At 38.4% G+C, this 27,486-nt stretch overlaps 1 protein-coding gene across 11 annotated transcripts in view; it reads left to right on the top strand.

The window, feature by feature from the left end:
• Positions 1-27,479, top strand: part of LOC100645880 (glycogen synthase kinase-3 beta) — a 66,354-nt gene extending 38,875 nt beyond the window's left edge. For 5 of the 11 annotated variants that reach the window (XM_012312048.3, XM_003397902.4, XM_048408940.1 and 2 more), the window contains 7 exons: positions 10,764-10,954; positions 11,815-11,898; positions 12,625-12,663; positions 13,799-13,909; positions 14,321-14,558; positions 15,485-15,678; positions 17,621-27,479. In XM_012312048.3, coding sequence (XP_012167438.1) covers positions 10,764-10,954; positions 11,815-11,898; positions 12,625-12,663; positions 13,799-13,909; positions 14,321-14,558; positions 15,485-15,678; positions 17,621-17,992 — 1,229 coding nt within the window. In that variant the 3' untranslated portion in view covers positions 17,993-27,479. Of the gene's footprint in view, positions 1-1,663; positions 3,249-10,742; positions 10,955-11,814; positions 11,899-12,624; positions 12,664-13,798; positions 13,910-14,320; positions 14,559-15,484; positions 15,679-17,620 lie in introns of those variants that run through there. The other 6 variants (XM_012312049.3, XM_020864637.2, XM_048408938.1 and 3 more) reach the window with 3 other exon arrangements.
• The last annotated feature ends 7 nt before the right edge of the window (positions 27,480-27,486 follow it).

The following is a 27,486-nucleotide window of genomic DNA, read 5'->3' as shown; positions in this document are numbered from 1 at the left end:
AGAACTACTCGAGTAGACGGAAAAATTCAGAGAAGAGTCGCGGTCAGCGCGATTGCTCATCAGCCGCGAAATTCTACTTTGCAAAACTGGCACGTTCTATTTAATCCAACGTAACGTCCGTCATTGACGACACGATCTACTATAAATAGATTTTATCATGAATAATCCTCTGGTGTCACGCATAGTCATGAGGAGTTTACTGCTGTACGCGAATGAAATATATTGCAGACCATTTTGCTCCATGACAAATTCGTTACAGAGTCCAAGCTTTGCTCTTCGTTCGAGAAACGAGAGACTGCAGACGGTCATTAATAAGCGACCATCGAATCTTCGTTGATCCATTTTACGTGGTTGAATGGCTTCGCGGCTTTGCAACTCGTTAAGGAAATATGGGTCAGTATGGATACATATTTCGTATTTAGGCTACAAATATGCTACCGTTTATGAGCATCCGCGCGTTTCCATCGATATCGCAATAAAGATATTTGAATTTAACCAGTGCGTACGAGTTAATGACGAATTAATAATCAGAGGCAGAATTTATTACCTTCCGGGTCGTCTATCGACCTATAAATTTCAATTACACATAGAATTCTATGAAATATCGCCTTTGGACTCTGAAGTGAAAAGTTTATCCGATTAGAAATTTTTGCACGTTACTTTGTATATTATTTGGTACTTCAATTCTGTAGCTAAAATACATTTTATCAAAAATATGCCGATATCCTGATACTTTTGAAGGATAGCGTATTTAGTAGATGATCGTCGGATTAATATTTAAATTCGTATTACGTCGATTTCGTGGGTTTAATCGGTTAACGAACGGCCGACTCGAAGCTGATCCTGTAATCCGCATTAATGCAGATGTTAATTATCTTATCTGCTCCCAGAATTAAATAAGGTCTTAATCGAGCGGAAAACATGGCGGCTCGAGTTAACAGATGAGATAGAAAAAGATTTTCGAGAATCGGGGGATAAAAAAAAAGGCGACTTTGATACGTCTAGTCGAGATTAAGAAATACTTGTGCTCGAAAAATACTTTACTTTCCTATTTTAGCGCAAGATTGTGTTTTGCGGGGTACGTCGTGTTGTCGCGGTCTTAAACCTGTTATGCTAAAAATAAAATCGTTCGATCCTGAAGAGCCGCGAGAGAAACAACAACCGACAGACCGGTAAAAGCTTTCAGATCTAACGCTATCGAGTATTTGTCACTAAACTGTCAAAAAATTCAAAGAGTCTAGGTGTTAGACTCGTTAGAACTCGATCTAAACGAACTAATCTAAAAAAAGACATTAAGCTGAAAGAAGGAATTTGCCTTAAGAGACACAGAATTTTACGTTAGCCGTCAAAGAGACGATACTCGACCTAATTTCGATGTAAAGTGCATCGCTCAACCTAAAAGCCAATATTCGGTATAGACTTGGCTGAAGAGACAACGCTCAACCTAAATTCACCCTAAAATAATAAGAAATTGTAGGGTAACGTTGAAAGAGCAGTCAGGAAAGTCGAAAAGCGGCCAGGCACCGTTTATCGCTAGCTCTCGCGGCTCGTATCTGTTATACGTTGTACAACGCTCGCTCCCCCCTCCGCGACGCTCGGCGTCTCCCTCTCCCCCTCCGGGAAGCTGATTCTTCCGCGGGTAATGGCGATTGGCGACGCGTTCGGTTTAGTCGCGTGCCGAGACGCCGTGGAACGAGAACGTTTCTGGCGAGCTGGCTACGTGGAACGCGAGCGATACGCAGCGATACAAATCGGCCGGGTCTCGGATCGTCGCGTGATCTCGGCACGTAAAGCCAGTACGTTTCGTTAACCCGAGAACGCACCACGATTAACCGCGCGATTCTCAACCCGTCGTCTTCTACCTCTACCGTAGTACGATATTAGCGGAAAGTGTCGGAGGAAAGTTTTGTGACTTGTGATCCGATCGTGCGGTTTGGAAGTTGTACGTTTCCAAAGAGGAAGAGGACCGTTTGATTAAGATTTCCACTAAGAAGATTCGATAAGAGGAATCTTCAAGTTGATTTACGCGTTATACGTTCGACCAAAGACTCACGCGCGCTGTGACTCGTTTTTATCCTCCGTGAGTATTATTTGGTGATAGCAAGCGGTTAGAACCGGTCCAAAATCAACGAAATAGACCGATCATTCGACAAGAAGAAATTGCATCTCCGCGTAACTTGGTAGTCTGAAGCAAGCGGGATGATCGATGCTCAAGCTGAGCTATTATAACGATATACGTGCCAACGAATCTCCTCTAGTCTTCCAGCAACGACTCTACCGAAATAAATCTCCTAAAATTGCCAAAGATTGCTGAACGCTCGGTGAGACGAAATCCGAGTCTTGGAAAATCTTCAAAAGGGAACCTTATCTCGAGATAAGTAACGATATCTGCGCGTTACAAAGTGCCCAAAGGAGACTCGCCGAGCATTCCAAAGGATACGTGTCATCGGTGGAAGCAATCTGTCGTTCGTGCACACCGATCGATGTTACGTCGTCCGATTGAACCGTTGCAGACGGTGGTCGGTCTTGAACCTTGTCCTCCTGTCTCACAAATCGGCTCGGACGGAAAACGAACAATGATCGCGTGATCACGACACGTAAGCTAGATCGCGGAGTTATTGACGATTCGTGGCACGCAGGAATTCGTGTACGACCCGGTGTGTAGGCTCGTGCGTTTCAACGCGGCATTCCCGTGTGCCGAATGGCGATCGTGTGAGTCGCCCCGAATTACCTGGTTTGGCCAGCTTCTTGTCGGAAGCATGATAAAGACAGGCAGTGAGATCACCGTGGAAAATCGTTTATTTGGCATAGTTACGATGACCCACGCTGTGCACCTTGACACGGTGTTAATATTAGTCGCTGGTGACCTTCCAAGTAGTCTCAGACTCTCGGAATATTTGTAAACTATATGACTATAGACTAGATGCGTCAAACTTCTGTCGCACTGAAATATTTATCGAAAACAAACGGCTAAACCAGAGTATTTTTCATCAAGAAAAAATTCACACGGTCGTGTGTTTTTTTTTCGGTGGATTTTTTTTTTAAGTGAATTTTGTAAAGTGTAATGGCGCCAGCTGCCACGTTAGACTGGTCAGAACCGTGCCAGCATTGGCGTTATCCGAAATTCTGTCCGTCTGGACAGCAGAAGCATGAAAGGGCGAAGAGCGCGATGGAACTGAGCAGCAAGGAGGCGAACACAGCGTACAAAAAGTTCTGCAAGTTCCTGCGCCGGCTGAAGAACAGGAAACGTAAGTTGTCCGTCTGGAGGGCGGATGATGATCCTTGTTCCGGCAGTTGGGCTCGGTTTCGTTAGCGCGTAGTCGCGTGAGAATCGCGAAATAATATTTCGAGTCCAAGTTTCCCGCTTTCGAGAAAATGTTTCTCAATGAAATTTCTCCGAGTTCTCTTTCACAGCTCTTTTTTCGAATTTCTTTATAAAAATCGATAAAAAGAAATTCGCTCTTCGAGGTTCGATATTTCTAAGTAGAACATATTGGAAACGTTGGCGCAGCGATAGTAGCAGATCTTTTATTCCACAGAAAATAGGGCAAATCGGGGACGATAGTAACAGTTCGACTCGAGACTTGGTTTATGCAAAAGCTATTACATTTGCAACAAAAGTTCTTATACGAACTCTTTTTATAAGTTCGAGATTCGAAAATTGTAATTACATCGTCTTCCTGGCCGGTCGTCGGTGGATTTTTCGTCTTATAAAAATGACCAAAAATTGTCTAATTTAAAGTTTCTAATTGAAAAATCTTTGGATTGTTTGGTTATTGCGTATACGATGAATGGATCTCGCTTCGTAAAAATTGACAAGAACTTGTAATTGGAGAATAGAGGAGAATTTTTGAATCAGAGTGTCCTTCAGCAGCTGTTCTAAACGTTGGAGTGGCCTCAATTTTATCTGGATTATTAAAGTCCGCTAATTAGCCTTGAAATCATCATCGATCATTGACTTTGACTATCCGTAGGCGTAATATATTCGCTGTTTCTACCAAGTTTGACTGCTTTTTAATCTCGGCGTGTACACTGTACTCGGAATATTTTAAAGTATAATGAACCCAGACATTATCGATAAATTATTCAACACTGGATTATTCTTGCTTTTCAAACATGTCAGTCGCCTCGAGACGAGTTGTGTTATTTCTGACTTTCGATGGAACGAGATGCATCTTAACAATCTCCAGTTCCATCTTCTATTTGTTTCGATTAATTCACACGAATATATCGCAAAGCAGACATTTTGAAATTTGAAATGCTGTGTAGTATTTTTCGTCACACTACAAAGTACTTTTTCTAAAGAAGGAAAATTATAATAACTCGTATTTGGATGCTCGTCATTTTTGCAATAATTTTCGGCTTCGTTAATTTTCGACTGCGAATTCTTCCAAAGATTTCTACCCATTAATCTTCGAATCTCGATTTTATCGAGAAAATTATGACTGAAACGAAGATGACGCAAAAAGCTTCAACGCGATGACGCTTATGAATTTGTTTATTAAACAAAACATCTAGTCGCGTTTTTAAAAAGCCATCTGCCATTTGAGCGGGAAAGGTTAGAAACACAAGACGGATGAGTAAAGAAAGAAAAACTGTTCGACGAGAAGTAATACACCGACCCACTGACATTTATCCCTTGTTATTCGTATTTATTTTAGTTACACACATCGACCCACGGGAATTATTTTTTCATACATCAAAAGCTAGCTACATCGGCCTGACACGTTGTGGCAAAGAAAAAGGCGCAAAAAATGGAAAAAGGAAAAAAAGAAGAAAAGGTGAAATAAAAATGGTAAAGAGATTTTTTGCTTGCCGGGATGCTCGATGTATGCACCCGATCAATCCTTTTCTTCTTCGTCGCGTACCAGAGGCTCTCAACCTTTGCAAAATTGAAATTTCTTCCTGCTGTTGAATATTTAATTCCGTCACAAGCTCTTTCTTTGTATAAAACTATAGAACGTAATATCTAACGCTCAACCACGTAGAATAAAATCAGAAGAACAAAACCGCACGCATCCCTTGCGTTGAATAACGTGTCACATATGAAACATCCTCTCGCGCGAGGATAACTGACAAGCTTTGCTATAAAATCGAGACTTTCTACATCGATGATGTTTTCTATAACCCTTGAAATACTTGTACAATCGATAGAACGCGCTGCGAATTATTCGATCGATCCAAGCGCATAGTAACGCGTTTGATGCAAAGCGAAGGAGACAATACTTGTTGCGAAAGCGTTGCCTAACGTCGCTTATAAGTAGCGGATAAGCACCGATGCAGATCTAAAGTCGCGCGAAATGTGTGTTTCGTGTGCAAATCGGATTTTGCATGATCGCAAATTTCGTCGACGTTGCTTCTGAGATTTCACGCGATAAGAGATCGAAACCTGCGAATAAAGTGCAGTTTTAACACCTTGACGCGCCAATATTGCACCGATGTTGGTGTTTCAGAAGTTTTTGAAATATTCAAGCTGCTACTTCGAAACTCGTTATTTCGATAAATAGGTCTGAAATTTTTTGATACGAAGTAAGTCTACGATCCTTCGTTTCAAAGTAAACGATAAAGTTCGGAACAATACCCGGAAAATTTTTTCGCTGAAAATACTTCGAACGAATCTGAAAAGAATTTGAACGCGAATAGATCGGGACACGTCGGAAAATTTATTGTGAGATTATCTTTGTCGTAACTAATATCGAGCTAGTATATAGTCGAGAGTTAATAATTACTTACCGCGAGCTTTTTTCGATTCGTAACACCGACCAGCGCGAACTCGGTTCATCAGCGCAAATCTGCGTGTCAAAGAAAACGCGATTATTCTACCCCATGATCCTGCAATCGCTTTAGACGATGCACCGGTGAGCCAAAGGCTGTGCATCGTCTGGTTGGCCGCAAAATGTCACACGGTTGCCAGTCCCGTGCGATACGGCCAGGAAAAAGGTCGTGAATCCTCTGATGCGCGCGTAACGCGGTAAAAGGGAGGCTGACGTGTATCCGGATCCTTGGGTTGCACTTTTTGTCGCACGCTGGATTTAGCCGGCTCCGATCCAAGCGGCACTTTTGCCAGAGATCGCTGCCGGTTGACCCACTTCTCTCGTCTCCCGCGTGTCCCTAAGGATCCTCCGATAAAAACTAGGGAATAGTAATTGCCCAACTATTTCAGGGAACTACATCCCCGAAAAGAATTCAAGACCAAATATATTGCTGATACTTGCACATACTTCGTAGAGCCGAGTATAAAAATTAGAACATGCGATTTAAAATTAATATATTTATTAGAAACAAGTGTATTATTGTTATTATTATTTAGAAATTGTATATCGCGATATGTACAGAAATAACTATACTTTCTATAATATTTAACGATATTAAAACCTAATTAATACAAAGTTCCAAGTTCTTTTATACATACAGCGTTCTAATTTAATTGTCAAAAGATCCGAAAATTCTAATCTTCGCATGGCTCTCATAATTCTAAGTCTAAAGGTTTTACTTTTGAACGCATATTATTGCTTGGTTCTTCGTTATTCCTTCTTGTAATATCTTCTAAGTTCGATTCGCGCGAAATGTTGGAGCGGGATTTTTGTGCAACTGCGCGGACAGCTGCTGAATGATGCAGATCAGGATCTTGATGTACGAGCTGTCGCTATTTTAGAGCGTTAGTAATGTTTCGCACCTCGACTTGGCACTTTTCGATCAACTGGTTCGCGAGATGGAACTTCACAGTCTAATTAGGAGTTTGCTGCCACTTTGAAATAACCGGTGCTGTTTTGCGAATTTCACAGATACGTTTCGTTAGAACCAAGGTTAGAATATATCTGTCTCAAGGCCTTTAAAATTCTGTTGACGCGACTAATTTTGCATCAGCTTCTGGATACTTTAACTATATTTTAAATCATGGTACTTGAGATATTTTCGGCCATCGTAGGTCCGACATAGACATTCGAGAAAAATAAAAATTTGATGTAAAGCGTATAGAATTTGGAATATGTTTATTTTAGTGGAATTGTCTTTTTTTTGGTGTACTACTCCTTAGAAATTGAGACGGTAAATGTTTTTCGTTGTATTAGTTGTGCGGAAAGTTTCTTTCATTTTGCGAGGAAATAATCGACGCACAATAAATAAATCGTTTTTTGTTTTATATTATTTTGTCGAATTACGTACCATCCATTTTGTTCTGTTCTGAGATAAACACCGCGACATTTCACAGACTTGCTTTCACGTTTGTGCGAAGGTGCATTGTTGTAAAAAACACGTTTGCGAAAGAAAGACATTTTTCGGACAACCTAATACATTTGGAGAAAGCCAAGGACATTCCATATATTCCGCTTAAACAATCTTCGATCTATAAACTAATTGAACAAGAAAACTACAACAGTTTCGTTTCAAGATTTTTGGAATTCAAGAATTGATAATTCTTGTAAATTTGGAATAATGCGATTAATTTCTTCGATTAAAGACACCATATATATACAGATTTTGACGAAACTACACGCGATTAAAGATTAATCCAGGAAGCCAAAACTTTCTATGCATCGACCTAACGATATTCCAAAGGTCACCATTTCCTCTACAACCTCGTACGTCTCGCATTCCCTAGGAAATTACCAAAATCGTTCAACCTGAAATTTCTCCAACGATAGTCGACCGTTGGCGTTCTATTCGCCTTGAAACTGTTCGCAAACTGTTAAGAAACAAATCACAAATGCGCCCAGTTCTCTGCCGGTTTGCGTTACTCTGCATCGAAATTTGGAAATACTCTGCGCGAAGAGGGAAAGAGGTGTGACGATACGGAAGAGGAAAAGGTTAATCGAAGGGAAAGATGTTGGCGAAATGTCAAGAAGTAAATCGTGGCCCACGTGGCATGTTATCGTTTGCTGTGCCTGTTTCGATTCATCCGACGACGATAAACGCGATCGCGAGACGTCAACCGGGTTTCCGGTATGGTCGCGCGAATTTTCGGACCCGGTCGCGTTACAACGCTTGAATTATGCGGCGCGTGGTTATTTTCAGCCGCGGTTCAATGAGAAAACCGGTCTGTAAACGCGGCCCTCGCATTATCCTACGTCGCATCTTATCAAGGTTATACCTCTCACGCGCCTGCTGCTATCGAGCAATAGAATAGAATCGCGAACCGTCTAAGAATCCAACCGGTGTAAACTGTAACAGCGTTTTACTTTTTCTTTCTTTTAGGTGTTACGCAGGACAAGGGTAAAGGGTGTTTGTTTCTATCGATTACGTTCGTTGGTCCATCTCGTTTTTTGATCGATGGTAGCCTTTAGATTCGATCTTTTCGAAGTTAAAGCAATAATTTGAAGTTTTCAAGAATCGAAGATTAATTAACTTTGCGCGGTTCGAGAACTTTGGCGCTCTGTCGCATAATTATTTATCGATTAACAATATCAACGTATTGACAAGCGACTAGTTAGAGGTTATAGATTTCTCTTCTTCTCTTCAGCTTTCATGTACAAAGGATTAAGATTGCAAGAGCTCGCGCATCGCTATACAACCTCGCTACCCTTACGTTTTTAAAATGTAGCCATTCTTTTTTGACTGTAAATATTTTTGCGCAATTCGTCGGTAGATTTCCTCGTTAAAAAATGTACAGGAATAAACACGGTGTTTTTTATCGACGACGATAGCTTGCAGATTTTCCCACCGGTATAGAAATATAGAGGGAAATCTCGCGGTAAGAACGCTAGAGAATTTCTCTGGTAAACACTAATTTTCATAAATCTCCCCTCTAATTCTAGATGATTGTACGACCTTGATGGATATAAAGCAAGAGGAAGCAGTGATTTCACTGATCTCTGTTCTTATTTCTTCGTTAACTAGCCGCGAACTTCCTTCGAGTTACAAAACACTACGCTTCTTTTAATAGCCTTTTTTTTTTAATCATCTTATGAACTAACAGCTGTTACGATAATCTCCTTTATATCGAAGATCTTGCAATATTTCTCAAGATCTCAAGGTTACGTAGTCTTCTTTTGGTGAAACAAATGGATAGATAAAAAGAACAACAAGAGGAATTCGATCATACCATAGTGCTATATCCTCCGATTTTATTGCAAATTTAACGTTGCCTTTATAACGTTGTGTTTTATGCAGACTTTCAAATCTTTTCTTATTACGTTCAAACTGTACGAAAAATAGTACAGTAAATTTTTAATAATCTCGACATCTCCAGATTCATCGTCGGATGCTTTTTATCGTTTATCGTCCAAGTAGATAGTAAATATTTTGGAGCTCAGCTCAAGGCTTTTTTGTTTTCTTTTTACTGTATGCAACGACTCTGTTTGTTTTCAACGAACATTGCTTCGATTCTTATTCGTCGAACGATACAGCTCAATGGTTGGGCGTTACAAACGTAACGAATGGTTAACGACGAGGTTAAAGCGCGAAAATTCTCGGCAAGATTGTTTCGTCTTCGAACAGGGAACGGTCGTTTTCGATGCTGACTTTTCCGCAATAAAACCGAATGGACGATCGCGCTATTTCGGATCGTCGCGCTATTTTCACGACGACGCGGCTATTTCGACTGTGTGCTGCGACTCCTTCGATGTTGTGTTGTACATTCTTTCGTGTCTGACCCGGTGTTGATGCTCCCCGAAATCGTTTTCAAGTTTGAGGCCGCGCAGGATGTTGTTCGGTTCGAAAACTATGCATCGAAAATCGATACAATGGGAATAGTGGAACAGGATTCTAGAATTTCTTTTTTAAGTAGGATTTTACATTGTTTACGGTGATCAACTCGGAAATAAGAGCAATGAAACAAAATGACGATGATTTCAATTGATAAGATTCCGACGAATTCACAGTTCACATTAATCGTTATTGCTGTAATTGAAATATTTCTATTTCGTGCTTAAATTATAGTCGAACTGTAACTTAATAATAAATCATAACTTTTCAATTCCTCATCTACTTCATCTTTCTATAAATTTTCTTCGATCTTCTAGCTACACGTATTATATTGGGTTGGCGACTAAGTGATTGCGGATTTTGTCGATACCACCTAATGGCAAAATCCGCAATCACTTAGTTGCCAACCCAATGCATCTAGTCTTCTAAGTATTAACACGTAGACTTCTATTTAAAGTTCATTGACTGTGAATTTTGCTTATTATTCACTCCCACGTGGCACACAGTTTAGCTTTCGAAAATATGTTGAAAAAATATAGCGAGATTCTGTTGAAAAAATACTTTTCCTAAACTCACGTAATCAAAGTTGAATATGAACGAATGGAATATGAATTTCATGAAGTAATTGTCGTTCCATAATGGATCATTTATTTTATTAGAAATTCATCGTTGATTCTCATACTTTTGAACGCAGATACGCGACATACATTTATTAAAAAATAAAATTCTTCAACCATTTTATAACGCATTTAATACTTCGTAACGTTACCATCGCGTAGTTCAAAATATTGAAAATCTCCTCGTCTACAATTGTTTACAGAGTTTAAATCATTCGATTAATTTCCTGGTACGAGCAGTCTCACGTGAACTTACGTAGCAGTCAACGTGTTAAGCAATCATAACTGATTCATAAAATTCTTCGAATAACAGAACCTTCAAAAACTATAGCACCGAGCATGAGTCCATTGCTTCGTAGAATCAATTTACTATTTCATCTTTCCTTTATTTTTCTTTTTTTTTTTATACGACTCCAAATCGTTACTATACCTTCTTACTTTCTACTTGTACTTTACCATTCTGGTTTTCGATTGTTTCTATGGGCGGTGTGATGTATAATGCAGATAGAGATGGCAACAAAGTCACAACTGTGGTGGCTACACCTGGTGCGGGTCCAGATCGTCCCCAAGAGATCTCCTATACAGACACTAAAGTAATCGGCAACGGCAGCTTCGGCGTTGTATACCTAGCGAAACTATGTGACACGGAAGAACTGGTCGCCATCAAAAAAGTTCTCCAAGACAAACGATTTAAGGTAAGAGAAACATGAAATTCTACGATAAATAATTTCTTAATAATTTCACCGGTACGACAAAAACTAAACGCGTATTAACCGTTGAATTAATAAAAAACAAATTCGCAGATCCTCTGGCGTTTCTGACTACGCCTTGCAATTACAAAATAACGTTCAACTTGAAATTGAAATTCGACCGATCGAAACTAGCCGTCGTTCGTACCTGGATTTAACGATCGGATTGACCAATTTGTATTTTTCTATAGTAAGAAATTAGCAGAAATTATAGTGGAGGGAACGGGCGAAGGTCTGGATAGAACGAACAGATTCTTTTTCTGCCTGTTGGAAATATATAGGCTCTATGAAAGCTAGAGATCATTTGCCAACGCGTATTATAGTAATTCGTGGATTCGAGGTAGCTCCGATTCGGAAACAGAGGGTCTGCGAACACAAGCCTATACTTAAAAGTAAATTCTCATTTTTTAATCCTGGAATACGTTTACAAATTCTGCTGTATCTTTCTATAGTTTTTACCTTTGCTCGATGGTCGTAGAGATAAAACTGAAAGGAAGGAAATTGTACGAGTAAAGATAAATTATCGTTGCTCGATAGAATTGTTTAATTCGTCCGATCCGAAACGACCGAATAATATCGTCGTATTTACGCATCGATAAAATTAGATTTATGTTTTGCGAGATTGCAGTGTTTGAGAAACGATAATCCACGACCTCAATCTCCGTATTAAATCTCGGGAATGTAACAACAAACGTGCTTAACAACGATTCTAATCGAAGATAAGAGAAACACCGTCGTCGCGACGAAGTAAACACGAACGAGGAACTACGTGAATTAATCAGATTTTCCCTTCCTTTTATTTATAGAACAGGGAGTTACAAATCATGCGGCGTCTCGAGCACTGCAACATTGTAAAACTGAAATACTTCTTCTACTCCAGTGGCGATAAGGTAACTATTTATTAAGATTCTTTTTAACGATAATTCCGTACACTCGATTGAAATTTTGAACGTTGAAGCAATTATTGTTGGACGTACGATCTACTCCATAAGAAAGTGGATTTTTCTTTTCACGCAATTTTTTTTATTCGAACGTTTCTTGCGTCACGCAAATTATTTACCCTTGATTCTTTCTCTCTCTCTTTTTTTTCTTCTTTTTCTTCAATTATACTCACGATATACAGATATTCCCTAAAAGTATTTGGATAGTAACAAAATTTAATCGTACAATGATATATCTGAGTTAATTACGAAAGAATTGAGGAGTACAAAGGAAGAATATGATGTCGTATTTTGTATCTTTTTTCCTTTTTTTTTTTTTTTTTTTTTTTTTACAGGAAAGTAGTTTTAAAATTCGCTCAATCCCGCGTTACCAAATTCATGCTCGAAGCTAAACGAGATTTTTTATCCTCTTCGAAATTTCTTAAACGTTACATTAAAATATCGTTTGCTTTAATAATTACATATAATTTTGTCGAACATTTTGAAAAAAAAAAAACAAACAAACGAATTTAATTGATTTTTTTTAATTGATCAGTTTGCTACTGTTCGAATACTTTTGGAATTAAATGCAGTAGAGCGATACTTCTGATTTCTCTCGAATGATACACAATGATACAAAACGCCAAGTATTCATTGTTAGTTTAATGCATGCGACGTTGTTGTGTTATTTTGTAGAACATCTTAAACGCAACTAATCCAGTTTTTCATGTGGACGTAAGTGAACAAGAGAGTACCCAGTAGTTTTGACGGAGAGGTCCTTTTTTTGAGAGAATTTAGGCAGTTCCGCTTACACGTAGACAGATTAACGACAAAAAAAACGATAACACGTTTTTGTTGTTATGTGTCAGCCGCGAACATCGTAGAACACTAAATACGAAGTCTATAGTCTGAGTCAAAGAACCTCGTTGCTCAAGGCCGCCAGCCCCATCACCAATCATATTGGAAACTCTACCCTCACCCCTACGAATCATAGTTTGGTTCCACGTGTGTTGCACAGTGTCAATTATTTCTGGAATTTTATTTTTTCTAAATAGACTGATTTTATCTAGAGATACGGTACGATGCAAATGTTTTAGGCCACCTATGATGATAGCCAGCTTTATTTATCGTTGCATTTATCAATCATATTTTTAGACAATATTTAGAGGCAGAGGAGGAATATTAGGAAATTAGAAAATTGCGTTCAGTTATTGCCTAGATGTTATAAAACGCGTGTTTAGATAGATTTAAGGCGAGCTATCGATCAGAACGAAGGAAATGAAAAATATGATTTATTTGAAATACCGAAAACAAAATATCGAATAGCACAAAATAAATTTCAATTATTGTTGAAAAATTATTCGACTAACTAACTAGATCTAAGAAACGGTGAAATACTGTTATTATCTTTTTAAACAAATTATCGATAATTCTTGAATTAAAGATCTGCTCGAAGAAGCAAGGACAAATCTAAAACGACATGGAGAAATTAAAAATACGAAAAATTGTTGTTCGATGGGTGGCCTAAAACTTTCGCACGGTACTTTATAATCGTTGTTCTTGTTTTTTTCTTAACTTTGAGTAGTGGAGTGTATCCTTGAGTGACTATATTTTTGATTCAAGCTGTAGTAGCTAACGCAGCTTGACTAGTTATAGAAAATAATCTTCTGGAGTTGCGTGTGCACGGTTCAAAGGCACTTCGCGTAAATCGTCATGTAAAATTCATGCTGATCGATTTCTATGATGAAACAAGCAACTAAGCCGCGCGAAAGAATTTACTGTCGAGTCGCGTGTGCCTTTGAAACGGTACACCTTCGTATGTCGATGATGTAGATTCGTACTAACAGAAGACTTTGCGGATTTCTTTTAGAAGGACGAGGTTTATCTGAACCTAGTGTTGGAATACATACCTGAAACTGTGTATAAAGTCGCTCGGCATTATAACAAAAGCAAGCAAACCATACCGATAAATTTCATTAAGGTAAGCTGAAAATTACAATAATAATCGTTGAACCACTACCGCAAGAGGTTCTATACATGACGTAATAATTTCAAATAGAATACAGCATAATTGTCAATTCATTAAAAAATAAATAACCAAGACATCTTTAATTCAAAAATATCATTATTTTAATCAACCGTAATACACCAACTCATACATACAATTCGAACTCGTTTCATTCTACAGAACGACGTGTCATAGATTGCAAAATTACTCGATCTTACATATAATCATATGACACACAATAATTATCCATAATTATTGATAGACGCAATTAAACCGTAGACTAACTAAAGCTTTCCTCGTATTCGATTCACCAGTCGCTATGATCAGAACATTTTTAATTTCGTGCATAACATTCTAATATCATTTTTTGTAATATATTTCCAGTTGTATATGTATCAACTGTTCCGCTCTCTGGCATACATCCACTCGCTGGGGATCTGTCACAGGGACATCAAGCCACAGAATCTACTCCTGGACCCAGAATCCGGTGTCTTGAAACTCTGTGATTTTGGCTCTGCTAAACATCTGGTCAAAGGAGAGCCTAATGTGTCTTACATCTGTAGTCGTTATTATCGCGCACCCGAATTAATCTTTGGTGCTATCGATTATACCACGAAGATTGGTACGATTACTTATGTATTATTTTTATTGTTAATATCGTTCAATTCTGGTTAATTCATTGAACGGGGTACCGTAGACTGTTTCATGTCCCTAGCAGAATACCAGTTTGGTTAATTGTAAATGAAAGGTTCTTTAACCTTCTTTGAACGTTCGAATTTTATCAGCTTAAACTACGCACTCGAAGGTATTTTAGTAAATTTTTATAAAATCTCTTACTTGTTCGATACGCGCGAAAATCATTCCAAATTTGAAAAATATTGGAGCGTGTAAAAACGTAGGCTATACACGATATGATGTAGAAGCGCGTAAAATATCCAAAGTAAAACGGATTGCTATAATAGAATTCTGGATATTTGAAAGTTTGAAAGTCACAATGTGGAACGTCAAAACTATCCGACAGCCGCAGCGTGAAACGTTAAAGGCAGTGCGTATCGCAACAGAAAATCAAGAAGACGACTTTACCTATATCCGGAATATTGATTAAATAGAAAGGACAGCAGCCAGTCGTTTCCGTAGCCTCGACTCGTACAGATCTAAATACATTGTATCTGTAGAATTGTATAGAATGTATATAGAATGCACGTAGCATGGACAAAGAATCATGCAAGAGGAACAGAATCGACCCCGTAACAGTATTTGCGGTTCTATTTAAGTTCCGTTTTTTTAGTCATGCTTATGAAAGTATGAATTTGCATAAACATCCGCAGTCTATTTATTACGTTAAAGATTGAAAGATTGGCTGGCAATGCGTCAAGGCATTTTACTTATACGAATATGATAAACTAGAAAGAAATATGGCACGAAACGAATTATATATAAAATAAATATAAAATATGAAATACAGGAAAAAGGAGGGACAGAAAATAGAAAGATTTATTTTTTTCTTTCGTTTTTATGTTCAATTAAAAAGTTTTATCGTGTTTACAGATGTGTGGAGCGCAGGCTGTGTGGTAGCTGAATTGTTGCTCGGCCAACCGATATTTCCCGGAGATAGTGGCGTAGATCAACTGGTCGAGATCATCAAGGTGCTAGGCACACCTACACGCGACCAGATACGTGAGATGAATCCCAACTATACCGAGTTCAAATTTCCACAGATTAAGGCGCACCCATGGCAAAAGGTAGCCTATCATCCGATCTACTCGTTGTATTATGCGCTCTTTGTGCGCTACACGTTAGACTGTCGAGACGGCTTTTCGTGTAGCTCGTCTAATTTCGTAACTGCGTACTGCGTACATGTTTGGCGGTTTCGTGACTAACGGGGGAAACAGATGATCTGGTGTGCTCTGATTTCAATGATTTAGAGAATTTATAAGAATAGTTGGTCTGCCGAGAAACAACATCGTTTGCATAGATATTCGGTAATTTGCCAAATTTCATTTTCGTTAGAAATTATATCTCGGAGGAGTAAAGATATTTCATTTAAAATTGAAATGTCCATAGCGTAGAAAAAGAGAAAAATATAATATTTAAATCAGTGCACACTCTTCACATGATCCCTTTGTAAGGGAAACATTATTGGATTAATAAGCCTTTTGTGACCACATTGTGCGAAAAAAATTGTAAAGAATAGCGATGAAATCGTTGAAGGGTAAGGCCTTGTTCCGCAGTCTTGTTCCTTCTAACTAACAAATCGGCTCTAATCACATTCATCAACACATGGTTACTCGTGGTTACAGTTTATGCTTCAACGAATGAGTGGACTAAAGTGTTCCACGGAGCACCAAAAGATTAGAGTAAGTGGTCCCCTGTTCAAAAAGCAATGTGTCTTTATCATTTACTGGCTGGCAAATATTCCTTTTTTTTCTCTCTAGCCCGTGATATTACTAACCAGTATAACCAACATTTTCAGCATCTGAAACGGTAAGAAATAAGCTGGATACGATGCTCAGTTACCGCTGTGTCGAACGGAGGACGACGAGCCTCGACGATCGAAAAAAACCACCTTCATTTCGATTCTTCGCATCACAAATCGCTCGACGTGCATCTTTTCTCGAACTCATGTGTAATATCCATTTTTCTATCGCATAATCATCATCATCATCATCATCATCATCCGTGTTACTAACTTTTTAAATAGAAACAGATCTGTTCAAAATCTCGGTGTATCACTTACTCTAATGTTCTGGTGGTGAACAAAAATACTTTTCACTGACTTGAAAATGGTATGCAATTATTCTTTTCTTTTTTTTCTTTTCTTTTCGTTTCATCTCTTTTCTTTTCTCTCTTGTACATTGTAAAGAGCGACAACAGATTGTCTGCGAAACCGACTTACTGTTTGTAAGATCTAAATTTATCATCTCTTTCACTTTCACGCACTGCTTTTGTGCCTGCCGAATATCTTATTGATACGATTTTTATGGATCGTTAATTTTATGTATCAAACGATCTTCCTCTGTACGAATGATATTCTCCTGGAGTAAACACATTTTATTAGAGAACAGATAAAAGCGGTGAACATCGAACGAATCTGACTTCGTCTCCCGAACGGTCAGCTCCTCGGGTGGATAAACTTTTATACGCGAACAAATACCAAAACCGAAGCAGTTCATCACTACTAATACCGATTGTAATACACCTAATATACACCGATCAGATACGAAACTTCAAACGAACTTGTAAGCGGAACGTATTGCTGCCGTTTTTTATTGCTTTGTGGTATAGGATTTCATTCAGTTTGTGCTGCTATGCGATTTCTTATGGTGGAGGTGAAAAGTTTTTTTTAAGTCAAGGCTACTTCCTGATCATCCACTTTTTCGCTATAAATCTCTTATAAAAATATACATTTGCATGAACATGCATAATCTAATATGTGAGTATATTGAGACTACTTAACTCTGAACAGACGAACAAAATTTCTTGCCTCTACTGTAAAATCCTCGCTACTATAAAAAGTGGGCAAGTCCCGAGGAATAATTTTTTCTTTTGTTAACGAACCTTCGTGCAGTAACAGAAATTAACATCGAGAAACAAGATCATCTCGAGATTTCTCCTTGTTAGCCACTGATTAACCACGAAAATTTTACCAGGACAGATTGAAACTAATGACGACGATGATTACAGGTGTTCAGGGCACGTACGCCTCCGGAAGCGATGGAGTTGGTCGCTGGACTTTTGGAGTACACGCCATCCGGCCGGATCACACCGTTGGAAGCGTGCGCTCATCCGTTTTTCGACGAACTTCGGGAGCAGGGGACTCGATTACCAAATGGGCGAGAGCTTCCCCCTTTGTTTAACTTTACAGAGTACGAGTTACGAATTCAACCGTCGCTAAACTCTATCCTAAAACCGAAGTACATGCAGACTTCGGAAAACCCTGGAGGCCAGTCGGAACCGGTTGCGGGGAGTAGCGGTAACTCTAGTGATAATAACGTGAACACCAACACGCTGTCCTCTTCAAAGAACACAGACCCCGGCCAGTCGAACATGGCTTAAGCTGCTTTCTATTTTTAACGTTTAATTAAACAACAAACGATAGAAAACACGGCGAGAGAGTGAGAAAGAGAGAGGGGCGAGGGAGAAAGGGAAAGAGAGGATGAGAGAAGGAGAAAAAGAGAGAGATATAACGATAGAAAGAGAGGAAGCGAGAGTGAAAAAGAAAGGAAAAGTCAAGAATTCGCGTGTTAGAAACTAGCCTTAAAAGAAACGAAAAAAGAAAAAAATTCAAGTACGGTATAGCAAGGACGAAAGAAAAAAAAAAGAATAGAAGGAAGATCGATATTCTTCTGAGGAGGATGTCCATAGACGATATAACATACACATAACACAAAGAATCCCCAATTGTACATTTTTTTGAACTCTATGCAAATGGCGATACCAGTGTGGTATTTTAAGCTTTGTTCGCTTGAAACACGAACGACGAAATATTATAGGATTATTAAATAAAGAAGATGAATAGTTCCCCTCTTTATAACGATTTCGCCTGAGGACACCTCGAATTCTGAGTGGCGTGTGCGAACGCTTGATTGCCACCTTATTGCCAAAAACAGCATAACAAACAATTCAATTCAATGTATATATATGTTATAGAAACTGGCTCGTAACCTCTTTTAATTGATAATTGCTATAAACAAAGAAAGAAAGAAACAAAACAACAAAAAAAAAAAAGAAAGATAATAACGAACGCGAACTTTTTCTAGTTGAAGAAAAACCAAACAATGTGTAATCTATGATACACTATGTCTAGTAGCGCGTTACGTTGCTTGCCTCGTCGTCATCTCATAATTCGACAACACACACACACACACACACACACACACACACACACACACACACACACACACACACACACACACACACACACACACACACACACACACACACACACACACACACACACACACACACACACACACAAAACAGATACACGATCATCGCGATTATTAAAGAGATACAAGAGCCACCTGCCTTTTGACACGGGCTTCGACAAATTTTAGTGATTCAAGGAGAAAGAGATCGCTAGATTCTCAGCTTTCGCGAAGAACAGTATGGGTAGGAACCGAGACTCGAACGTTTCCTCTTGAATGCGTAACAACGAAGTGGAAAAAGGGAAATGACGAATGCAATACTTATCATTATATTGTATTAAAGAACACGCATGTTACATAGATAATATTCTTATTGTGTTCAAGATTCAAACGCCGATCGATGCTGTCGCAACTGATAGGGAAATTTTCATGCGGAGAATGTCACGATTGAACATCAAACACATACACATAAACACACATGTTAGTAATTTGCGTGCACAATCTCTATCTATCGTAAGACGAATTTCCGCGACGTGAGACATGCTGCGTATACCAGCACAATTAGCAGAAAAAAAAAGGAGAAAAATATGTCGGAATACGATCCTCTATTTAATGAATGAATTAACTCGAGTACACTATTTGTTACGGATTTAATCGTCGTGCGATTATCATTATATATTTCTGTCGTTGGTCTTACCGAATCCTCGGCTTCACCGAGCGATATTTTTCACCATACGCGACAAAGCTCTGCGCATCAGAGAGCGATTTTCTTTTTAAATGATCACAACAAGTTGTTTTTTTCTTACGCCTGAAGTGCTTTAGATTTTCGACAAATTTCGAATGTCCTCTTCTTTTTCCTGTATCAGCGTGTGAACGACAGACGATAAAAAAGTAAGAACAAGATTTGTAAGCAAATTATGAAGTTATCCTTTCGTGCGCATCACCATGCATACTTTGTATGCCGGCGAGAGAGAAAGCGCAGTCGTACGAGGCCTCTGAATCGCTTCGATCGAGATTGTTGAACCTTTTTTAATATCTAGATCGCTGTCTCGTCTATGGTAGTCTTAGAGAATTGTAAGACGAAAGAAGAGGTGTACGAAGGAAATTTGTGCATTTTGCGTGATGAATTTCAATTCTGCGGAACGGTAACAAAACGAAAGAAAAGAACCCCTGAACCCTTCCGGGCATGTCGCGCGTGACCTAGCCGCTATTTTGCACGTTTCTACATATCATATCGCGCCGCAAGAAATCACAAAAGAGAGGCTGCCGATGAAAGTCCATACCGAACGATCATTTAGTTCCTTTCTTTTTTCTTTTCTTTTTCCTTTTAGAGAGAGGGAAAAGACGAACGTTGATTAAAAGAACAGGGAAAACTAAAAAGAAAGAAAAAAAAAATAGAATGGTAGAAGAGTGAGAACGTGGGAGGAAGTATGAGTGGGAGAGTGAAAGGGACAGCAAGCGAGTGAGAATGGGAGAGAAAGAGAAATGCTAGGACATTTATGTCAGAGTTTTAATGAACGTTGATATGATGTAGATTACGTTTTTAAATAATTAACACGGACGGTTTCCTTCGTTACTAGCTGAACAGTTAGGTGAATTTATCGATTTCGTTTTTCCTCTAGTCTAAACACGCGAAAACGGAGGAAAATACATGAGATTTTTGATACACGATCATGAAAGTTACGAAGACGAGTTTTTGCGTTCTGACGACTGAAGGATAATTTGTCGTTTTTGCGTTGAAGAAGAAAAAAACAGGATGTTCAGATATGTGTCGATCGTGGCACTTTTAATAATGGTGGTATCTTTCCAGCGCTTACTCGCACATAAATCCATACGTATTAAGTATATGCTAACATAATGGTCGCCTCTTCGTTTTTTGTTTAAAATTATACAATGTATTATTTAAATAATTATATAACGATTCGTTTCTTTCAAAGTTTATGAACCTCTACCTTTGATCACCAAAAACTCCAAGCGTACATTGGAGATTGCATAGGCGCCATTAGTTCTGCGTTTGCTTAATAATTGAGTCATCATTTTTCCGCCGTGAGATAACGGATCGCTTGAAAGAAACATTAGGCAAGCTATATAGCTGTCGAGGACACCTCAAAGGAGCTCGAACAGATTACATAAGCATGCGATATAGTTTTCATATATGATTGAAAAGAAGAAATATGTAATTATTGTAGATTTAAATTATTTATGTGTTCAGGCAGCAGCTGGCTTGATGTATCTTCGTTCTCCTTGTCGACCGACATCTTGAAAAAAAGGAGACGTGATATCCGTGCGTAAAAACAAGAGGAAGAATTATCGACCGAACAGGTTCGAACGGAGATTATTAATTTTGATCTTCCTGACCGACAAGAAACTGAACAATGGTCGTGAATCTAACTGTGAAAAGTAGAACGAAATAAAATAGATAAAGAGGAAACAAAAGTAAAAAAGACGAATGTGAAAAATTCATGGACAACCTGAGGTATAAATTGTTGGTTAATTGTCGTGATTATTCGATTAATAAAGAAATTCATCGATTTAGTTCTAATCCAGTCTTTCTCGTATTGTACGATTTTTCGTGCTTCGAACATTATTTCGTCACTGTTTAGAGAAGGCAGAAAGACAATTCGTAGTCTGAGATGAAGGAACATATGATTATCATGATATGAGAATCATATATGATTAAAGGGATGAAATCCACGATAAATTAGGTGAATTAAATTTGTATTCCGTGCAATTACTAGTGGATGGATACCGACATTTTCTTATTTTGCCTCGTATTTGTTTTTGCTTCTTTCGAGAGACTCTCGCGTTATTCCATTACAAACATACACGCAAACATACATTACACAGACATTTGCAACATGTAGAAAAATCATCAGGTGAGGGAAGAGCCCATGTAAAATACTGAAAGTCTATATATATAAATACTTACATATATGTGTGTGTATATAATATACATATACATACGTATAGGTATATACATATAATACGTGCATACGATTCTATTACGTATATGTGTGTACATCTATATAAATATGTAGATTAATTTTTAACGATAGCAGTTAACGATATTGCTGCATTGTTGTAAAGAGAGAAAGAGGAGCTGAATGGAAGATGCGCGTGAGAGTGTGAAAGAGATGGGAGTAAATGAGAGTGACATGGAGGGAAACACGATTTAGACGGAGAGAAAGAGGAAAAAAAAAATGATTAATTGACTCTTCGAGAACAACTATATTCGTCGTTTGCCTGACATTTTCATCACCGTTACCACTACAGAGACCACCAGTTTTTTGTTCTTTTCTTTGTCTTATTACTATCATCATGTCGCACCGTTTCGAATCACCTAGTAAATAAATTGTAATAATTGTGTAAAGAAAACAAATTAATAAAGTAATTTAATATGTATATATATGCATATATGTATGCGTGTGTGGTGTGCATATGTATATACGTGAGAAAAAGGGAGCGAGAGAGAAAGAGAAAAAAAAAGAAGTTAACTCGCAAGAGGTATACGTATATTTAATCGCTGCTGTACCGATCGAGCGAGATTTAGCGATGGCTTTCTGTCGTTAATTAAAGCCACGAATCAAATATTTTGCGTTCGATTCGATGCTTTGGACGAATCATAAATATCATAAATATATGATATCCTTATCGAGTGTCTCTGTGGAACAGAAATGGTTATCTGATCATGTACGAAGAATTGGAAACATCCTTTGAGAACCACTGAGCTTCGAACATGGAATTAGAGATTGTCATTATTGTCACGGGCTATCCCTGATGCTCCGGTAGCTACTTCTATTTGCAAAAAAAAAGCTACTACTATCTTTCCGCTGATTCCACGGAAATTCCAAGATGGACCATTAATCGTTCGTATTATTCACGAGAAGCAAAAAAATGAAATCGAGAATTCTATTCGAATTGCACGTTTTGAATGATCGTGGCTAAAGTAGCGTAGTTAAGCACTGTATATGTCCGATATTGTACGCTTGATGAACAGCAAACGCTTGAATTGCGATGAATTGTAGTTTATTGTTACGATTAGACTGCGGATTTTTATGCATTCCTACAGAGTTTTAAAGATACAAAGAGATGCATAGAATGCATACAATGTACCGAAATATAGAAGGCATTCAAAGTAGTAAACTCGTTGTAATTTTTAATGGGTAAAACGAATCTCTATTTAAGTTTTATTCTTTTAATCGTGTCCACGAGAAAGGAAACAAGCTTGCATAAAAGTTGCAGTCTAGTTACGATCATTTCCGATTTCGTACCGTTTCGTTTTAGTTCTTCGTATCGTACGAACTACGACGGTGGTGAGTAATCGATTTAATAGCAAAACGAGGGCAAGAAACTCTGTATCTGTAAATTCATTTCGCTGCGGAGCGTATATATATATATATACATATATATATATATGTGTGTGTATATATATATATATATATTATCACGATATTTTTAAGGACAAGTATGTTTTTAAATTATAATGGTGATTCATTTAATACGAAATTCGTCAATAAATAAACGAATTATATTTGCTTCCGTTTTCGATTGGTTCGAGTGGATCGTAAACGAAAAAAAAAAAAAAAAAAATTGTATTCTTTTTTTACGAGTAATTTCGTTTCTACACGAATGTAAAGTTTAAACGAACGACGCAATAAAAATTTCGTATTAAACTTCACGTGTTATAGGCTCAATGTTATCAGTACTCTTTGTAATCCTGAGAAACTAATCTCATTTTCTAACGTGTCTCTTACGTTTATCGTGTAACATCTTCTTTCGTTACAAATAATTACAAGTGGAATTAAAATGGCAAACAGCCGTACGATACAATTTCCGATTATTAACAATTTCATTGATAAACGTGGCACCATCGTTCGAACATTTCATCGAACCTATTTACGAGTATTTTTTATTAGTAAACATGTTTTCGTATGATTTCCGATACATGCGACTAATTTAAGAGGCTGATCAACTAATTTACGCGATTCCAAAATCCAAATTCCGATATTTGGTCGGTTCTGTAATATCTTCGAAGAGACGACTAAGTTGTACCTATCACGCCCTAACAAGAAAATAGTCTATCGCAAGATCCGAGCTTGTACTTCATTCTAAATGACAACTGTTCTAGACGTTCCACTTTCTCTGGTCCATCTTCGAAACGTACTCGCGTAGTCGCGTGACAACGAGTCACTATCCGTACTCCTGATTCGTAGTAGTAGAACTAAAATAGTTAAGACTTTAATCAGCACGCATCCCTTTTCCGATCTCGATCACGAACAGTCGTGCATGTACATAAGGATGAAATTGAGTCCCTATTTTACGTCGTTTAACTCTCAATTGATACGATTGGGATATAGGTGACCAATAATAGCTTGGATCGAGTGGCTCGATCATAAAGCACTTTATCTTAATTTCTATTCTATGACATTTATTGCGTAAAATACGAAATATAAATGGACTCTCTATGGATAAACTGCGTCGTTGATCGATGAGCGTCTTCTCTCTAACTTTGTATTTTCAACGAACAAGGTCTCGGACGTTTTGGTTAACAAACGAATTTTATACCGTGGTAAAGATATTCGGTTCGGTATTACGAAACAATTAGGTTTGAACACGATAAATTAAAATTTAATTTCACTAAGGAAAAGTGACCTAACTGAAAAATCCAAACTATTATCGGGCTCGTTCGAGACTCAACGGTATCGATCGAGAGTTAGCATAAAGCTTTTTTAACGACGATCGAGAGGAAAAGGTGAACCGACGAAGCCGAGTCTTCGAGACTTTTTAGTGGAAAATTTTAAAGACGGACCTTACGACACACACACGATCGAATTTTTATAAGCTTTTTACTTTTGCACCACACTGGCGATTCTGTCCGTACCACTTCCACGCGTTTTACCTCCATTAAAGGTAAGAAGCGACGAATCGAGAAGGAAAGAGTCGAGGAGAGTAAAAACCATCGCAGTCGATCGATATTTAAAGACACTGCTACTATTTTCGCAGTTAGGGACAGCGATTTCGAGAGATAGGGAGATATTTTTCGCGAATAGAAAGAAAAAAAAAAAAAGAAGCAGTGGCAATATAAGTAGTAACGTAACGATAATATCTCTCATTTCTACGATGTATGTATAGTCAAGGATATAGTCGAAACACGTACGTGTTCTCGCACGATTATTATCCCTCTGAGATCGCCCTTTGTACAAACCTTTATTTCTCCCGTGTATCCATACGCTTGAAGTACTCGCTTGTAGGAATCTAACCATAGGACATCCTCTTCAGAAGTATATATACTATAAATATGTATAATCTATATACCTTACTGACCTGCCCAGGAAAGAATCGACCATTAGTTTCTCACCTTCCACGGAGAAAAACGTTCCTTGGCGTGGATCGTTCGCGTTATTCTTGTAAAATTTTTCTTTTCTTTTACTTCCTTTTCCCATCGTATCGAACGATAGCCGAATTCCACGATACTCGGGAAAAGGCGGTTATTCGATTTTCCGAATGAGATCGGGTAACTATTCTCGCGTGGTATTCACGCCAGAATCGAGTTCCATGCGGAAGACTCGTAGGCGATCGTCCTACGCGATTCTCTTCCCCGACTGTATCGCTCTCTATCAAGACTTGCTGTACTTGATTCGATCACGTGGCGAAATTTTAGCGAAAGAATACGACGAACAGGTGTATAGAAAGTAGAGACTGTGTGTTAAGACGAGAACGAAACGCGAAGAAAACGACGAGAGTATGATGAGAACGGTGGGACGAGGAAGAGGAGGGACGGGTGCAAACGTACAGTTGGTCGTAGCGCGGAAAGATAATAGTCGTGCAATGACGTCGATCAGAGATCGTACAGTCGTCTGTGAAATGAGTGCTTAACCCCTTCCGGTATGGTCATGTACTATAGTCGTACACTTAAGCCTGCGAGCCAAGTATAGTCGCGGATGTGCTTTTGACGAATGTTGACTGTAGTCAAAGGTCTCGCGAGACTTCTCATTGACTACAGTTCGCTCTTCTAGGTTTATACGTCGGGTAAGATTCTATGCTGCCGTCGTTTATAGTCACCACGATGGTCGCTTGTTTCGGGTGACTGTAACCTTATCGTATCAAGTACAGAACACGTACCGGCTACGGTGACTTGCACGTGCGACTCGAGTCCTTAAGTCGATTATAGTCGCTGATCTGTTACCGGCACGATGAGTGCAACCGTTCACCCTTACGATTATAGTACGAAATTAAAGTCTTTCATCTAAGTTAACTCGTCGGCTATAGTCGACGGTCCCTGCGTACTTATATACTTTTCGACTGTAAGCCGATTATAGTCGGCCGCCATTATACGCTTACTTAAGCTGCAAGTTAAGTATAGTCAGCGGTGAAGCGCATATTTAGGACGTTGTTGACTATAGTCATACTCCCGTGCTTTGAATCTCGAGAATTGCGCGCGACGATTATAGTCAGCAAGCCGGTACGCTTTTATATTCGCTTGCCGACTATAGTCGGCCAACCATCGTGAGCACTAACCAATCATTCATCGATACTATAATAGAACTATAACGACTCGGCGAGCTCTAGAAATCTCGTTTTTACTATACATACTCTGTAAAGTAAGCAGCAAGAGGAAGAAAAACGTCCATAACGCACTATTAATCATCGACAGCACCGTTCACACCAGCGATGAGCCGTAAAACGCCATACCGAGAGGGTTACTCGTTACTCACGATTATAATAGGAAAAAAATTGTGTTAATATATATATACATATATATCATATATATATATATATAGATAATTTGTGAAATGGAGGAAGAAGAGAATCCGCGAATGTACCAAATGTGGTTAACGTGAGCGATTCGAGGAAACGAGGAGAAGAAAACGAAGCGGAAGAGAAAGGGAGTAGCGTAGTTATTAAAAAAATTAAGACAACTTGCCGATCCGTGAAGGATCATGGCGGGCGAGGAGAAGAGAAAAAAATGAAAAAAAAAGAAAAAAAAAACGAACGTGTGGCTGTGTGCGAGCAAATCGGAGTGCCTGATGCGTGTGAGCAAAAAGAATACTCGTTCGATGGAGAAATAGAGTGGGAGTTTTGAGGGGGGAGGGGGGACGAAACCCAAGCATGTATATACATATACATGTATGTAATGTATAAAATAACAGAGCGCATATATATGAATATGCATATGTATGTATAGGTAATTAAACAGATCGCGGCGACGCTATATGCGATATTAAAGAACAAAAGGAAAAAATGATAAAAAAAACCTGACAGAAAGAAAAATGAAAAAAAAAAACACTAGCGAACTCTTATTACGATATTGCTATTATTCACGAAGAATTGTCACCGACTTAACTTCGAGTTATTAAAAAAGATGACGAAGAAAATGGAAAAAAAGATATAATAACGATGTTCTATATGAATCTTGAACCACTCTATACCGACGAATCACGATGATTAAGTAACATCGTTCGCTTCGCTACCGTTCACTTGTCGGATGTTTTCAGTTTTACACGGTTCACACACGAGAATAGTCGATAATCGGTAATCGTAGAAATAAATCAGTGGATGTGTTTTAAGCGAGGATCGAACGCCTCCGTTCCTACGGAGACTCTATGATACTATGATTATTATTATTGTAGATTTTGTGGTTTATTTAACAATAAAACGATAACACGGTTAACAGACACTGCG

This window comes from Bombus terrestris, chromosome 9 (genome assembly GCF_910591885.1).
Source record: "Bombus terrestris chromosome 9, iyBomTerr1.2, whole genome shotgun sequence".
Taxonomy (NCBI): domain Eukaryota; kingdom Metazoa; phylum Arthropoda; class Insecta; order Hymenoptera; family Apidae; genus Bombus; species Bombus terrestris.
The sequence above is the reverse complement of the archived record's forward strand: the minus strand, read 5'-3'. Positions and strand labels throughout refer to the sequence as shown.